We start from the raw sequence: 17,632 nt of genomic DNA, 5'->3' as shown, positions 1-17,632 counted from the left end.
ATTTTACATCCCAGAGGGGCTATAATTGGAGATACTATTGTTTCTGGTACAAAAGTTCCTATATCAATGGGAAATGCCCTACCTTTGAGTGCGGTTTGAACTATTGATTTACGTAATTGGAAGTAACCAATTAGGTTTACGACGAAACCTAGAAATCGATCACTGATCCAATTGACTACCTCTACGGGATAGACCTCAACAGAAAACTGTTGAGTAACGGCAGCAAGTGATTGAGTTCAGTAGTTCCTCATAGAAAATTATTGACTCTAGAGATATGGTAATATGGAGAAGACAAAATTGTTTGAAGCACGCACAGAACCGGAAGCGCCCCTTGTTTCAAAGAGAGGAGGACGGGTTATTCACATTTAATTTGATGGTCAGAGGCAAATTGAAAGCTAAGCAGTGGTAATTAAGACCCCCGGGGGAAAATAGGGATGTCTCCTACGTTACCCATAATATGTGGAAGTATCGACGTAATTTCATAGAGTCATTCGATCTGAATGCTACATGAAGAACATAAGCCAGATGACGGAACGCAGAGACCTAGGATGTAGAAGATCATAACATGAGCGATTCGGCAGATTTGGATTCCTTTCCTATATATCCACTCATGTGGTACTTCATCATATGATTCATATAAGATCCATCTGTCTAGAGATCGTCATATACATCTAGAAAGCCGTATGCTTTGGAAGAAGCTTGTACAGTTTGGGAAGGGGTTTTTTGAGAGAAAAGAAGAATCTACTTCAACCGATATGCCCTTAGGCACGGCCATGCATAACATAGAAATCACACGTGGAAGGGGTGGGCAATTAGCTAGAGCAGCAGGTGCTGTAGCGAAACTCATTGCAAAAGAGGGTAAATCGGCCACTTTAAGATTACCATCTGGGGAGGTCCGTTTAGTATCCCAAAATTGCTTAGCAACAGTCGGACAAGTGGGTAATGTTGGGGTGAACCAAAAAAGTTTGGGTAGAGCCGGATCTAAGTGTTGGCTAGGTAAACGCCCCGTAGTAAGAGGGGTAGTTATGAACCCTGTGGACCACCCCCATGGGGGCGGTGAAGGGAAAGCTCCCATTGGTAGAAAAAAACCCACAACCCCTTGGGGTTATCCTGCGCTTGGAAGAAGAACTAGGAAAAGGAAAAAATATAGCGATAGTTTTATTCTTCGTCGCCGTAAGTAAATACGTAACTAGGAATATGGAAAATTGCATTTTTGGAATTTGCAATAATGCGATGGGCGAACGACGGGAATTGAACCCGCGCATGGTGGATTCACAATCCACTGCCTTGATCCACTTGGCTACATCCGCCCCTTATCCAGCTAAAGGATTTTTTTCTTTTTTCCGTTGATCATTATTCTATTTATTCTGACCTCCGTACTTCGATCGAGATATTGGACATAGAATGCCACTCTTTAAAAAGGAAAAAAGGAGTAATCAGCTGTGACACGAAAAAAAACGAATCCTTTTGTAGCTCATCATTTATTGGCAAAGATAGAAAAGGTCAATATGAAGGAGGAGAAAGAAACAATAGTAACGTGGTCCCGGGCATCTAGCATTCTACCCACAATGGTTGGCCATACAATTGCGATTCATAATGGAAAGGAACATATACCTATTTACATAACAAATCCTATGGTAGGTCGCAAATTGGGAGAATTCGTGCCTACTCGGCATTTTACGAGTTATGAAAATGCAAGAAAGGATACTAAATCTCGTCGTTAACTGAATTCTGAATAGAAAGATTAAGAAGAAAAAAAAGATTCAAAATAAAGTAAAGGTAGGCGGGGAATAAACTTATTTATGACAAGTTTCAAACTAGTAAAGTATATCCCTAGGATAAAGAAGAAGAAAAGTGGGCTAAGGAAACTCGCAAGGAAAGTTCCAACCGATCGTCTACTTAAGTTCGAGAGAGTTTTCAAAGCACAAAAACGTATCCCTATGTCTGTTTTCAAAGCACAAAGAGTTCTTGACGAGATTCGGTGGCGTTACTACGAGGAAACTGTTATGATACTGAACCTCATGCCCTATCGAGCATCTTATCCCATCTTAAAGTTGGTTTATTCGGCAGCCGCAAATGCAACTCATTATAGGGATTTCGACAAAGCGAATTTATTCATTACTAAAGCCGAAGTCAGTAGGAGTACTATTATGAAGAAATTCAGACCTCGAGCTCGAGGACGTAGTTTCCCTATAAAAAAAAGCATGTGTCATATAACAATTGTACTAAATATAGTAAAGAAATCTAAATAACCTTTAGATCCATCTAAGATTTCGATTCCCAGTAAAAAAAAATATAGAATAGAAAAATATGGGACAAAAAATAAATCCACTCGGTTTCAGACTTGGTACAACCCAAAAACACCATTCCTTTTGGTTCGCACAACCAAAAAATTATTCTGAAGGTCTACAGGAAGATAAAAAAATAAGGGATTGTATCAAGAACTATATACAAAAGAATAGGAAAAAGGGCTCGAATAGAAAAATAGAATCAGACTCAAGTTCCGAAGTAATTACACATAATAGAAAAATGGACTCAGGTTCAAGTTCCGAAGTAATTACACATATAGAAATTCAAAAAGAAATCGATACGATCCACGTCATAATCCATATTGGATTCCCAAATTTATTAAAGAAAAAAGGAGCAATCGAAGAATTAGAGAAAGATCTACAAAAGGAAATTAACTCTGTAAACCAGAGATTTAATATTTCTATCGAAAAAGTTAAAGAACCTTATAGACAGCCTAACATTCTTGCAGAATATATAGCTTTCCAATTAAAAAATAGAGTTTCATTCCGAAAGGCAATGAAAAAAGCCATTGAATTAACTAAAAAAGCAGATATAAGGGGAGTAAAAGTAAAAATTGCGGGTCGTCTCGGAGGAAAAGAAATTGCACGTGCCGAATCCATTAAAAGGGGCAGACTTCCCCTCCAAACAATCCGCGCTAAAATTGATTATTGCTGCTATCCAATTCGAACTATCTATGGAGTATTAGGTGTAAAAATTTGGATATTCGTAGACGAAGAATAACTAATCTTGTCTTCGAATTCTGTCCATTGATAGAATAAAAAATGACAAGAGACTTTTTTCCTGAAATCCCTGCAAAAGAAGAAATTCTACCTCTTTCTATAAGATTTAATGAAAATTGATAAATCATTTAATATAATTGCTATGCTTAGTGTGTGACTCGTTATTTTTTTTTCTTTTTTAAAGAAAAAAACTTAGTAATTATAGAAAATTAACTAATACTAATAACCAACCTATTGCTTCGTATTGTCGAGATCCTAACTAAGAAACAGTCACTATATGAATAAATACCTCTATCATAAATGAGTAGATGTGTCATATAGTTGTAGCAACTGCACTTTTTTATCTAAAAAAAAAATGGGATTCTAGGTTGTGAAGCAAAACTAAAGGGATGTGGATAAAGGGAGGGATGATAGAAAGAAGGAAGAGGAAATAAATAAGATATAGAATTCCACTGTGTATGGTCTATGAATTACATCATAAAAGGCAATGTGAAAAAGCATCAATATAATAAAACTAATAGAGAATGAAAAATTGTAACTTGAAAGAAGAACTACAAATTTTAAGCAATAATAAAGAGCCGCCCGGGTTAATAAAACTGAGAAAATTAACTCGGAAAGAAATTTTTTGGAAGCTCCGTTGCGGGATTCAGACCTAACCATTCAAGGAGAAGCAGTGGGAACGACAGAACCTATGATTCCATAGGATTTTATTGAAAAGAATCCTAACACTTCATTGGGTGGGATGGCGGAACAAACCAAAAAAATTGTCTTATTTGGTAAGTTTATAAATTAACAAATAAGACAGGAAAGAGTAAATATTCGCCCGCGAAATTCTTATTGAATTAGAATACTTTACCGCGATTCAATAAGAGTAAAAATAAGGATATTTTTTAGAAGGACTACATTATTATCTATAAATATAGAATTTAGATAAATATCCACACACATCTGGATATATTCTAGATCTTCTTTTTTGACTATATATTATATTTTTCTGTTTTAACAAATTCAATATAAAAATAAAAAAAAAACCTAACTTTTTCTATTATCTATTAATGTGTATCTATCCGTACCGTAATATTTTTAAATATTATGGAATTAGAGAAATTTATTTACATGCTTTCTCATTCCATTCGCGAGGAGCTGGATGAGAAGAAACTCTCATGTCCAGTTTTGGAGTAGAGATGGAACTAAGAAAGAGAACCATCGACTATAACCCCAAAAGAACCAGATTTCGCAAACAACATAGAGGAAGAATGAAAGGAAAATCCTTCCGAGGCAATCGTATTTGTTTTGGTAGATATGCTCTTCAAGCACTTGAACCCGCTTGGATCACGGCGAGACAGATAGAAGCAGGACGAAGAGCAATAACACGATATGCACGTCGTGGTGGAAAAATATGGGTACGTATATTTCCCGACAAACCGGTTACACTAAGACCCACGGAAACACGTATGGGCTCGGGAAAGGGGTCCCCCGAATATTGGGTAGCCGTTGTTAAACCAGGTCGTATACTTTATGAAATGGGGGGAGTATCTGAAACTGTAGCTAGAGCAGCTATCTCCATAGCGGCCAGTAAAATGCCCATACGAAGTCAATTTATTCGATTAGAGATATAGAACCCTAAAAGGGGTATGGAAGAAAAAAAATGCCCGGTTTTTCTTTCTGGAAAGACAATATTTCTTTCATCCTTTTGCATTGAAATAACAAATTGAAATCAAAATAATATGATTCAACCTCAGACCCTTTTAAATGTAGCAGACAATAGTGGAGCTCGAAAATTGATGTGTATTCGAGTCATAGGAGCTGCTGGTAATCAGCGATATGCTCGTATTGGTGATGTTATTGTTGCTGTAATCAAAGACGCATTGCCCCAAATGCCTCTAGAAAGATCCGAAGTAATTCGAGCTGTAATTGTACGTACATGTAAAGAATTCAAATGCGAAGACGGTATAATAATCCGCTATGATGACAATGCTGCGGTTATAATTGATCAAAAAGGCAACCCAAAAGGAACTCGAGTTTTTGGCGCGATTGCCGAGGAATTGAGAGAATTGAATTTTACCAAAATAGTTTCATTAGCTCCTGAAGTATTATAAATACTAGTAGGCGAAATTTAGATCAAAGAATTAATATTAGTAGATTGTGTTTTACGTATATGTTTTAAAATCCAAAATGAAAAGAAAAAAAAAGAAAACATGTTGATTATAGAAAAATTAGGAGGAACCTAGAATTAGAGTCTTATGGGCAAGGACACTATTGCTGATTTACTAACTTCTATAAGAAACGCGGACATGAATAAAAAAGGAACAGTTCGAGTAGTATCTACAAATATTACCGAAAACATTGTTAAAATACTTCTACGAGAGGGTTTTCTTGAAAGTGTTCGGAAACATCAGGAACGTAACAGATATTTCTTGGTTTCAACTTTGCGACATCAAAAGAGAAAGACTCGAAAAGGAATATATAGAACAAGAACTTTTTTAAAGCGTATTAGCCGACCCGGCTTACGAATTTATACCAACTATCAAGGAATTCCTAAAGTTTTGGGTGGAATGGGAATTGCTATTCTTTCTACTTCTCGAGGGATAATGACAGATCGAGAAGCTCGACTAAACAGAATTGGGGGAGAAGTCTTATGTTATATATGGTAATCGCCCCGCCTATAGTGCTCGAATTCTACCTCGCCCTTCCTATTTTGAAAATAAAAATGGAAAAATAGGAGAAAAAAATATGACAGAAAAAAAAAATAGGAGAGAAAAAAAAAACCCGAGAGAAGCAAAAGTTACTTTTGAAGGTTTAGTTACGGAAGCCCTACCCAATGGAATGTTCCGCGTTCGGCTAGAGAATGACACCATCATCCTAGGCTATATTTCAGGAAAGATCCGGTCTAGTTCTATACGAATACTGATGGGGGATAGGGTCAAAATTGAAGTAAGTCGTTATGATTCAAGCAAGGGACGTATAATTTATAGACTTCCCCATAAGGATTCGAAGCGTATCGAAGACTCGAAGGATAGCGAAGATTTGAAGGATAGCGAAGATTTGAAGAATACCAAAGATTCAAAGGATTAGGTTTTTCTTTTTTTTTTCTAGGGTAATAAATTCTAAGTTCTAAAATTCAAGCGAAGAGACTTATTTTTTTCCAAAATATTAGATTCATAGTTTAAAAAAGGATACGGAAATATGAAAATAAGAGCTTCCGTTCGTAAAATTTGTACAAAATGTCGACTGATTCGTAGGCGTGGACGAATTAGAGTGATTTGCTCTAATCCGAAGCATAAACAAAGACAGGGGTAATCTTTCGAAAAAGAACTTTACTGTCTAAAAAGTAAAAAAAAAGTACCCGCGGAAATGTTCCAATTCCAAATAAAATAATTTCAAATAATTAAAGTAAAGGGTGTATTTTACCCTGAAACGGATATCTTTGTATCTTTTTTTTTATTTCTAACTCATATTTATGAGATAATAAAATATGGCAAAAGCTATACCAAAAATTGGTTCACGTAAGAAAGTGCGTATTGGTTTACGTAGGAATGCACGTTTTAGTTTACGGAAGAGTGCACGTAGAATAACAAAAGGGGTTATTCATGTTCAAGCTAGTTTCAACAATACCATTATAACTGTTACAGACCCACAAGGTCGGGTGGTTTTCTGGTCCTCGGCCGGTACTTGTGGATTCAAAAGCTCAAGAAAAGCATCACCCTATGCTGGTCAAAGAACAGCAGTAGATGCTATTCGTACAGTAGGTTTGCAACGAGCAGAAGTTATGGTAAAGGGCGCTGGTAGTGGAAGAGATGCCGCATTACGAGCCATTGCTAAAAGTGGTGTGCGATTAAGTTGTATACGCGATGTAACACCTATGCCGCATAATGGATGTCGACCACCTAAAAAAAGACGTCTGTAAAAGAATTAACCCGCTTTCAACTTTCAAGAGAAATAAACGATTCAATGATAAAATAATAATACTAGTCTATTATGGTTCGAGAGGAGGTAGCAGGATCCACTCAAACACTACAGTGGAAGTGTGTTGAATCAAGAGTAGATAGTAAGCGTCTTTATTATGGTCGTTTCATTCTGTCCCCGCTTAGAAAAGGTCAAGCGGACACCGTTGGTATTGCCTTGCGAAGAGCTTTACTTGGCGAAATAGAAGGAACATGTATCACACGTGCAAAATTTGGGAGCGTGCCACACGAATATTCTACAATAGCAGGTATTGAAGAATCCGTACAAGAAATTTTACTAAATTTGAAAGAAATTGTATTGAGAAGTAATCTCTATGGAGTTAGAGACGCATCAATTTGCGTCAAAGGTCCTAGATACATAACTGCTCAAGATATCATCTTACCGCCTTCCGTAGAAACCGTTGATACGGCACAACCTATAGCTAACTTGACAGAGCCCATTGATTTCTGTATTGATTTACAGATCAAGAGAGATCGTGGATATCAGACAGAACTCAGAAAGAACTATCAAGATGGAAGTTATCCTATAGATGCTGTATCCATGCCTGTTCGAAATGTGAATTATAGTATTTTTTCTTGTGGGAATGGAAATGAAAAACACGAGATACTTTTTCTAGAAATATGGACTAATGGAAGTTTAACCCCTAAGGAAGCGCTTTATGAGGCTTCTCGTAATTTGATTGATTTATTTCTTCCTTTTCTACACGCCGAGGAAGAGGGCACTAGTTTCGAAGAAAATAAAAACAGGTTTACTCCACCCCTTTTTACTTTTCAAAAAAGATTAACTAATCTAAAGAAAAACAAAAAAGGAATTCCATTGAATTGTATTTTTATTGATCAATTAGAATTAACTTCTAGAACATATAATTGTCTAAAAAGGGCCAATATACATACACTATTGGACCTTTTGAGTAAGACTGAAGAAGATCTTATGAGAATTGACAGTTTTCGTATGGAAGATAGAAAACATATATGGGACACTCTAGAGAAGCATCTCCCAATTGATTTACTTAAGAATAAACTCTCGTTTTAAATCCATTGCAATTTTTTTTCTTCTTCTTTTTCGAGTTAGAATAGAATAAAAAGAAAAAAGAAAACAATTTTGCATCTTTGGTACAATCTATATTTTCGCGAAATGGATCATAATAAAATAATAAAATGGATTTTAGGTATCTAGGGAAGATTCTACTTGGAAGTAACTATTTCCTAGATACCTATGGTACTTCATGGTTGAATGAATCAAAAAAAATCTAAAAAAGACCTAAAGTTAACGATTTATCAATGGGTAGTGTTGCTCCAATACCTAACCAAAGAGCTACTACAGTACCGATTAAAAAAACGGTCGTAGCTACTGGGCGGCGAAATGGATTTTGGAATTTATTGACATTCTCTAGAAAAGGTACTGTCAATAAGCCTGTTGGCACAGAAACCATTAAGAGAACGCCCAATAACTTATTGGGTACCGTACGGAGTATTTGAAACACGGGAAAGAAGTACCACTCGGGTAATATTTCCAAAGGAGTTGCAAACGGGTCTGCCGGTTCACCAATCATTGATGGCTCGAGAACCGCTAAACCTACATTACATGCAATAGTACCTAGAATTACTACTGGAAAAATATATAAAAGATCGTTGGGCCATGCGGGTTCCCCGTAATAATTATGTCCCATCCCTTTAGCTAATTTAGCTCTTAATACAGGATCATTTAAGTCTGGTTTCTTTGTTATTGGGATAGGTGAACTCTTTAGGATCCATCCCCCAAAGGAACCGGACATGAGAATTTATCATCATCCGGCTCGAGCAAGAGTGAAAGAAATAAGACCGCGGAAGATCCTTAATAGAATTAAGGTATATAATGACTCAATGACTCTAGACAAAAAAAGCTTTATCAGATTCTCTTTTCCAAAGTTGCACCTACCACTACTCATTGAAAATAATCCTATTCTTATGGGTAAATGCTCAATATCCAAGTGGGCTTACAAATTTGATCATGATCAATTGCTTTGTGGATTGTCTCATGTCTCTTGATTAGTTGGTATTTATCCCCTCAATATCGCAAGTTTCTTACCTCCAAACAAAATATTTACTTGTTACTAATAAAAAATCAAAAAGTTTAGCCTACATTCTTCCTTAGATCCCTTCTTTTACTCCGATAGTATTGCGGATCACAATCGATGCAAAGAAAATGAATGCATTTCCATACTATAATAAAAAGGTAAGTGTAATAAATAGAGAATTGGATCATGTCACATGACTGATTCCATTTCCACTCTATGGGATCTTACGGAGCCTGTTCATGGATGACATGGTTGCGGTATGATCATAGAAGATATTCTCCTCAAGTGAACCAGCCTATCCTTCCTAGGTAGGGGACTTACATGTTGATTGGATGCGGAGACACCTTTGGTTGTGAATTCTAATGTGGCAGATCCAATTCTTTATCTGCATGGCCAAATCAATAATTCAAGTCACACACTCCCATAATCCGCCTTTTTTCTTTCGTAAAATTAACTTCAACTATTTGTATCGTATAAAAATACTTCGGAGTTGAAGAGAAGTATCCAAATGACATGTGTTATTTTACAATAACCCATGCTTGTAGCAATGAAATACCACAACCTACCCGATATGATATATGAGAATTAGAATTCTCTATGATATGCCTTCCCTATAAAGGACCCGAAATACCTTGCTTACGTATCATTGGAAAGTGCATTAACATAAATACGGCAGTAAGCAGAGGCAGTACAAAGGTATGTAAACTATAAAAACGAGTCAAAGTGGATTGGCCCACACTAGCACTTCCGCGTAATAACTCCACTAAAGGCGATCCTATTACCGGAATGGCGTCAGGTACACCTGTCACAATTTTGACTGCCCAATAGCCAATTTGATCCCAAGGCAAAGAATAACCAGTTACACCAAATGATGCAGTCAAAACAGCCAAAACCACACCTGTCACCCAAGTTAATTCACGGGGTTTTTTAAATCCCCCTGTGAGATACACACGAAATACATGCAGGATCATCATTAAAACCATCATACTTGCTGACCATCGATGAACTGATCGGATTAACCAACCAAAGTTGGCCTCGGTCATTATGTATTGAACCGAGGAAAAAGCCTCTGTAACGGTTGGTCGGTAGTAAAAAGTCATAGCAAAACCGGTAGCGACTTGTACTAGAAAACAAGTAAGTGTAATTCCCCCTAAACAATAAAATATGTTGACATGGGGAGGAACATATTTACTAGTTATATCATCCGCAATTGCCTGAATCTCAAGACGTTCCTCAAACCAATCATATACTTTATTGAGATAGGTAACTAACCCACGCCCCCCTCTAAGAGCCGTATATGAAAATTTCATCTCGTACGGCTCAAGCAGAAACACACAAATTTTCAACGAATATTAGAAAAAAGGTTCAAAACTTCATCAGCCACTGAATCGGGTCGATTTGCCTTGAAGATAGCAAATAAAAAAAATCCGGAATATCTTCTTTGTGATGATAATGCCAAAAAATCTCAAGTTGGCGCGTCTTTCTTTCTTCCTTTCCCTTATGTTGGTCATTAGAGGCTTCTTGACTTTTCTCTTCCCTATTTTGGATTTTTTTTTATGCGTAATATAGAAATTATCTTGTTGTGATCCTATGAATCAGTTCAATTAAAACCTTAGATTCATACTAGAGCCACGATGATTTAGTCTCAAGCTAAACAAAAGGCAAGGGTTCTTCGAATAAGAACCGCTTGATAATCATTTATTGAAATTGAATCAGTGTAATGACTCGACAAAATCGATAGAAAAAAAGTTGTCTTTTGGGCAAACAAAATTGTAAGGAAGAAAATTTCTTTTTTATTTTTATTTAAGAACTACTTGAATTTTTCAGTCTGGTTGCGAGGTCTTAATAGTGAGTATGAATCATAGTTCCATTTTTTTTGATCCACTCTATCTATTTCGTGTTCCAGATACTAGAATAAATAATATCTGACGAATTAGAATCATCTTGATAGAGATAACAGGCCCTTTCTATGTATTATCAATAGGATCAATTCTAACAAGTCACACACTCATATTCCAGAGATACCGAAACAAAAAAATTCCGCGGTCGAACTACCATAATATCTAGAAATGTAGAGCTTAAACTAGAAAGGCTTTTTTGGATGGAAAAACTCTGACTTCCTAGTTTTAGTTAGTAGAAACCTAATTGGTTAAAATTCCATCCAGTAAAATGGAAGAATTATAAATTTCTAAAATGATAGATAGGAATATAGCGAATAAAGCCATTGCGACCCCCATAAAAGGAGTAGTCCCCCAACCCGGGGCGACTTTCCCATATTCCGAATTCAAGGGTTTCAGTAAACTACCTGCACCAGTTCGTTTTGGCCTAGGTTTAGAACTATCTTCAACGGTTTGTGTAGCCATAAATTATATTTAATCATTGGTGTTGACTTTGTATACTATTCCGTTGTAGTTGTAAATACACGATCTTTTCGTAGATCCATTGTAATCTTGAAATTCTATAAAAATGGAAACAGCAACTTTAGTCGCCATCTCCATATCTGGTTTACTTGTAAGCTTTACTGGGTATGCCTTATATACCGCGTTTGGGCAACCCTCTCAACAATTAAGAGATCCATTCGAAGAACACGGAGACTAATTTAAGTAAGAAGTCCCCCTATCTGGGAGACTTCTTACTTAAATGAAATTATTTTATTCTTTTAGTTGGAGTTGGTGGAACCTTAGGTGGTTCTCGGAAGAAGATAGCGAAAAAAATTATCCCTAAAGTCGAAACTAAAAGGAACGTATAAACCAATGCTTCCATAGATTCGATCGTGGTTTATTTACAATTATAACTTCCACACCTATTCATTTGTCATTTGGGAGAATTTCCCATATAAAGAAAGAAAAAGAGTCAAAGAAAGGATGGGAGATGTCAAATCAAAAAAGAGAGGTGAAAGATACCATAACAATGTGTATCAGACTGCCTGTTTCTTTGTAGTTGGATCTCCCACTTTTTGGAATGTTCCAAATTCCACTTGAGCATCCAAATCTGGATCAATACCAGCAAAAACATCTCGGAACAATGTTCTAGCGCCATGCCAAATGTGTCCGAAAAAGAAGAGCAAAGCAAAGGTAGCATGACCAAAAGTGAACCAACCCCTTGGACTGCTGCGAAAAACACCATCGGATTTCAAAGTAGCCCGGTCTAATTCAAAAATTTCCCCTAATTGAGAACGCCTCGCATATTTTTTTACAGTAGCAGGATCAGAATAATTTACTCCATTAAGTTCGCCACCATAGAACTCCACCGTTACGCCTACTTGTTCAACACTATATTTGGATTCTGCTCTTCTAAAAGGAACGTCCGCTCTAACAATTCCCTCCTCATCTACCAAAACAACCGGAAATGTTTCAAAAAAAGTAGGCATACGGCGTACAAAAAGCTCACGTCCTTCTTTATCTCTAAAGACGGGATGTCCTAACCATCCAACAGCTATTCCATCCCCATTGTCCATTGAGCCCGCTCTGAATAATCCCCCTTTTGCCGGATTATTACCAATATAATCATAAAAGGCTAATTTTTCGGGAATTTTAGACCAAGCTTCTGATAAACTAAGATTTTCGGCTAAACCATTGCTAACTCTTCGATATATTTCTTGCTGAAAGTATCCCTGATCCCACTGATAACGAGTAGGCCCAAATAATTCGATTGGGGTCGTTGCTGACCCATACCACATAGTTCCAGCAACTACGAAAGCTGCAAAAAAAACAGCAGCGATACTACTGGAAAGTACAGTTTCAATATTGCCCATACGTAATCCTTTATATAGACGTTGAGGCGGACGGACACTAAGATGGAATAAGCCCGCTAATATACCCAATGTACCCGCAGCAATATGATGAGAAGCTATTCCCCCCGGAACAAAAGGATCAAAACCTTCTGCACCCCACGCTGGATTTACAGCTTGTACTTTTCCAGTTAGTCCATAAGGATCGGATACCCATATCCCAGGACCATACAAACCCGTTACATGAAATGCCCCAAAGCCAAAGCAAGCCACCCCTGCAAGAAATAAATGAATTCCAAAGATCTTGGGCAAATCCAAAGAGGGTTTTCCCGTCCGCTCATCAGAGAATATTTCTAGGTCCCAATATACCCAATGCCAGATCGCTGCCAAGAAACACAAGCCAGAAAACACAATATGCGTAGCTGCCACACCTTCATAACTCCAAATACCCGGATTTGTTACAGTTCCTCCTGAAATACTCCAACCACCCCACGAATCCGTTATTCCTAAACGAGTCATGAAGGGAATTACGAACATACCTTGTCTCCACATTGGATCCAGAACAGGATCAGAGGGATCAAAAACTGCTAATTCGTATAAAGCCATTGAGCCAGCCCAACCAGAAACTAGAGCTGTGTGCATTATATGCACCGCAAGCAATCGACCCGGATCATTCAATACGACAGTATGAACACGATACCAAGGCAAACCCATGGAAATACCCCTTTAGCAAAGAAAAATAGACACGATGTCGCTTTATTTTATCGCATTGAAAAAGATTATCCATTGTACCTAACCCTTCTAGGGGATTCTGTGTCAGAAAGCGCGAATATTTATTTCATTCCATTAAAAATAAGAAGCCAATTCTGTTCATAAGAAGAAAGAGAAGCAGATCTATTCTATACTCGATAAGTGCCAATATGCAATGGGTAACTTGGCCAATTTGGAAAAAACGAAGAATAGATCGCTACCCCTCTTTGTTTAGCATTCGAATCACCCATTCCTTTTTCTTTATTCAATCTGTCTTACCTTTCTTATATGTATAACCTTTCCATCTATGTATTAATAGAATCTATAGTATTCATATAGAATAGAATAAGAATAAAATAGAATAGAATAAGAATAAAAATTAAGACAATAAACTGCAGATTCTTTCTTTCTGTTCCATTCTTACGTTTCCATATTAAAGTGTTTCTTACTTAAATTTAATAATATTAATCTAATATGCCCATTGGTGTTCCAAAAGTACCTTACCGGATTCCTGGAGATGAAGAAGCGACTTGGGTTGACTTATACAATGTTATGTATCGAGAAAGGACACTTTTTTTAGGTCAAGAGATTCGTTGCGAGATCACGAATCATATTACAGGTCTCATGGTATATCTGAGTATAGAAGATGGAATTAGTGATATTTTTTTGTTTATAAACTCCCCAGGCGGTTGGCTAATCTCAGGAATGGCTATTTTTGATACGATGCAAACGGTGACACCAGATATATATACAATATGCCTCGGAATAGCCGCGTCCATGGCGTCCTTCATTCTGCTTGGAGGAGAACCCGCCAAGCGTATAGCATTCCCTCACGCGAGGATTATGCTTCACCAACCTGCTAGTGCTTATTATCGGGCAAGGACACCAGAATTTTTACTAGAAGTAGAAGAGTTACACAAAGTTCGCGAAATGATCACAAGGGTTTATGCACTAAGAACAGGCAAGCCTTTTTGGGTTGTATCCGAAGACATGGAAAGGGATGTTTTTATGTCAGCAGACGAAGCCAAAGCTTATGGACTTGTCGATATTGTAGGGGATGAAATGATTGACAAGCACTGCGATACTGATCCAGTGTGGTTTCCGGAAATGTTTAAGGATTGGTAGTGTCCGGATTTCTTGTAAAGTTATTTCACAGCTAAATTCGTGTTTTCCTCGATTTAATAGAAAATAGAAAGACTTCATGATGAGCAATCATCAGGTTAAGATGGATCTAAACCAATCCATTTTTTTCTATATACATACAACATGCCAACGGTTAAACAACTTATTAGAAACGCAAGACAGCCAATACGAAATGCTAGAAAAACGGCTGCGCTTAAAGGATGCCCTCAGCGTCGAGGAACATGTGCTAGGGTGTATGTGCGACTCGTTCAGATCATGACTTCAAACAAATATAAAAAAAATTTGAAGTATCCCTGATTAGTACCAATGAATAGGATATAGCTTCTCTATCCTAGATTTCTATGGTATATGGAATTTCTGGTTTCCTTTGGTGCAAATCGAATTATCTAAATTTGGAAATAAGAAGCAATTCTCCCATTGGTAGCAAATGGTTATCCATTAAGCGGAGGAAATAGTAATAAAAAGAAAAAGGCTTATGCTCTTTTATCTTATAAAGAACGGACTAACAGGGTCAGCTACTTAGCCAACTTTCATAATTAAATACCGTCACTGTATGGATAACTCTTATTGTGAAAAGAGCTATTTACTCTATAATGGATAGGTAGAGCCAAAGAATGTGAACTATACAAGTTCGTAATACTTTTTGATGAAAGAAAGGGCTCCGGTGTATAGAGAGGGCCTCACCGTTTAAAAGGGAACCATAGAAACGATGGAACCCACTATTTTTTTTAGTATTATTTAGAATGAATTTGTTATTTCGTATAGAAATAACTGAACGGAGTGGAATAAAAAATCGTGGTTGGGAAGGTTACTATAGCAAAAGCCATTGGAATTAATATTTTATATATCGGAATAATTAGTTTTGTTATTAATGAGAAAAAGGGTGGCTAAAAGAAGAGAAATCATTAGTTATTCATTAAGGTTAATTTGATTCAATGACCAGAGTTCCGCGAGGATATATAGCCCGGAGACGACGAACAAAAATGCGTTCATTTGCCTCAAACTTTAGAGGGGCTCATTTAAGACTTAATCGAATGATTACCCAACAAGTAAAAAGAGCTTTTGTTTCCTCTCATCGAGATAGAGGTAGGCAAAAGAGGGATTTTCGTCGTTTGTGGATCACTCGGATAAACGCAGCAACGCGGGTATATAAAGTATTCGATAGTTATAGTAAATTAATACACAACCTGTACAAGAAGAAATTGATTCTTAATCGTAAAATGCTTGCACAAGTAGCTGTATCAAATCCAAATAATCTTTACACGATTTCCAATAAAATAAAGATCATCAATTAAAGGTATAAATAAAGTAATATACTGGAATAATAAAAGATGAATTCCCGGAGAGGGAACTCCGGGAAGATACAATAAATTAAGATTAAGTGGTAGGAATCGACGAGCTGGATTACTTTCTTTATAATATATATAGGTCTGGCCCTTGCGAATTCGAATAAAACATCAACAATCGGAACTTAAGTTCCGGTTGTTGTTTCTTAAATTTTGGTTGTAGTTTCTTAAGTTTCGATTGGAATTGTACTTTTGCGTTAATTGAGGAATATGTCTATTTTTTCTGGGTCTAGAACCTGTAATTATTGAAATTGACTGGGCTTGAAATTGTTTTTCGTTCTCATAGTTACGAAACGGTAAAAAAGATAAAATACGAGCCTGTTTTATAGCAAGAGTAATTAATCGTTGTTGTTTCAAGGTTAATCTATTTATTCGTCTCGATAATATTTTTCCTTGTTCACTAATAAATCTATTAATTAAACTCATGTTTCTATAATCAATTCGATCTCCCGGGCCAATCCGGGGACGCCTACGAAAAGGTTGTTTAGATTTACGAAAAGGTTGTTTGAATTTACGAAAAGTTTGCTTGGATTTACGAAAGGGTTGCTTGGATTTATTAAAAGTTTGCTTGGATTTACTAAAGGGTTGCTTAGATTTAAGAAAAGGTTGTTTAGATGTATACATGATTTATTCCTTATTTAATTTAAAATTGGAAAATGCACTTCTTTATTTTATTAATTTAGGATCCAGAAGAAGTAGTTTTTCTTTGATCCATATCTTATTTGATTCATATTTATAGTATATGAATACCCTCTATACATATGAAATAATATCGACCGGAAATCAGATGAGTTGATTTGTATTTTGTATTCTATACTATGTTTTATTTATATATAAAATATGAAGTTCTTACTCTTTCTGTTGTTTGGAAAGATCGAATACACGATGTTCCTATTTCTTTATTTCGTGATGAGTCGTATGCTTGCGACAATAACGACAAAATTTTTTGAATTCTAATTGTCCGGGTGTATTGTGGCGATTCTTTTGAGTACTATATCTAGAAATCCCCGTCGATTCCTCATTGGCACCTTTTCGAACACAACTGATGCATTCCAAAATAACTCTGATTCTAACATCTTTTCCCTTGGCCATGAACCTCCTTTTCCTTTTGGATTGACTTAATTTAATTCTTCTACTTATTCTTTTATTCTTCTATTTTGAATCCGAAGAAGAAGAATAAAATTCATTAGAATAATTTTTTTTTATTCTTAAATTAAGTAATAAAAAATAGAGAAATAATTAAAGAATACAATCCTTGTCGAATTAGCAAAGATTTTGGTTCGAAATCCTTTCATTTAATTAGTCAGCCCCGCCTTTTTCTATGCTCTGATTTCTGAGGCCTGATTTAGCTTGGGTACCCCTTTAAATTGAATTTCTATTTTTAAAAATAGGGTTTACCAAATTTTTAATGACTCTGAGGTTCAACCCAATCCATCTTTTCTTTCTTTTTCCTTCCGATACTAAAAAAAGATTGAAAAGGATAAGATAAAATTTTGTCATATCACGAAGAAATCTATCCCTCCCATAGCAATAACTAGAATTAAAAAAAAGGGAATGACAAAGCATCCGGGAATAAACGATTAATTTCTATCAATAAACCTGCTAAAGCACC

At 36.3% G+C, this 17,632-nt stretch overlaps 1 protein-coding gene across 1 annotated transcript; it reads right to left on the bottom strand.

Annotated features, from left to right (window-relative positions):
- Positions 1 to 10,543: 10,543 nt before the first annotated feature.
- Positions 10,544 to 16,703, bottom strand: LOC123422843 (30S ribosomal protein S18, chloroplastic). The gene has a single exon (XM_045107745.1). The coding sequence runs from the start codon at positions 16,642 to 16,644 to the stop codon at positions 16,132 to 16,134; it is 513 nt and encodes a 170-aa protein (XP_044963680.1). The 5' UTR covers positions 16,645 to 16,703; the 3' UTR covers positions 10,544 to 16,131.
- Positions 16,704 to 17,632: the final 929 nt, after the last annotated feature.

The sequence above is a fragment of the Hordeum vulgare genome, unplaced genomic scaffold (genome assembly GCF_904849725.1).
Source record: "Hordeum vulgare subsp. vulgare unplaced genomic scaffold, MorexV3_pseudomolecules_assembly, whole genome shotgun sequence".
In the NCBI taxonomy this organism is placed as follows: Eukaryota; Viridiplantae; Streptophyta; class Magnoliopsida; order Poales; family Poaceae; genus Hordeum; species Hordeum vulgare.
The sequence above is the reverse complement of the archived record's forward strand: the minus strand, read 5'-3'. Positions and strand labels throughout refer to the sequence as shown.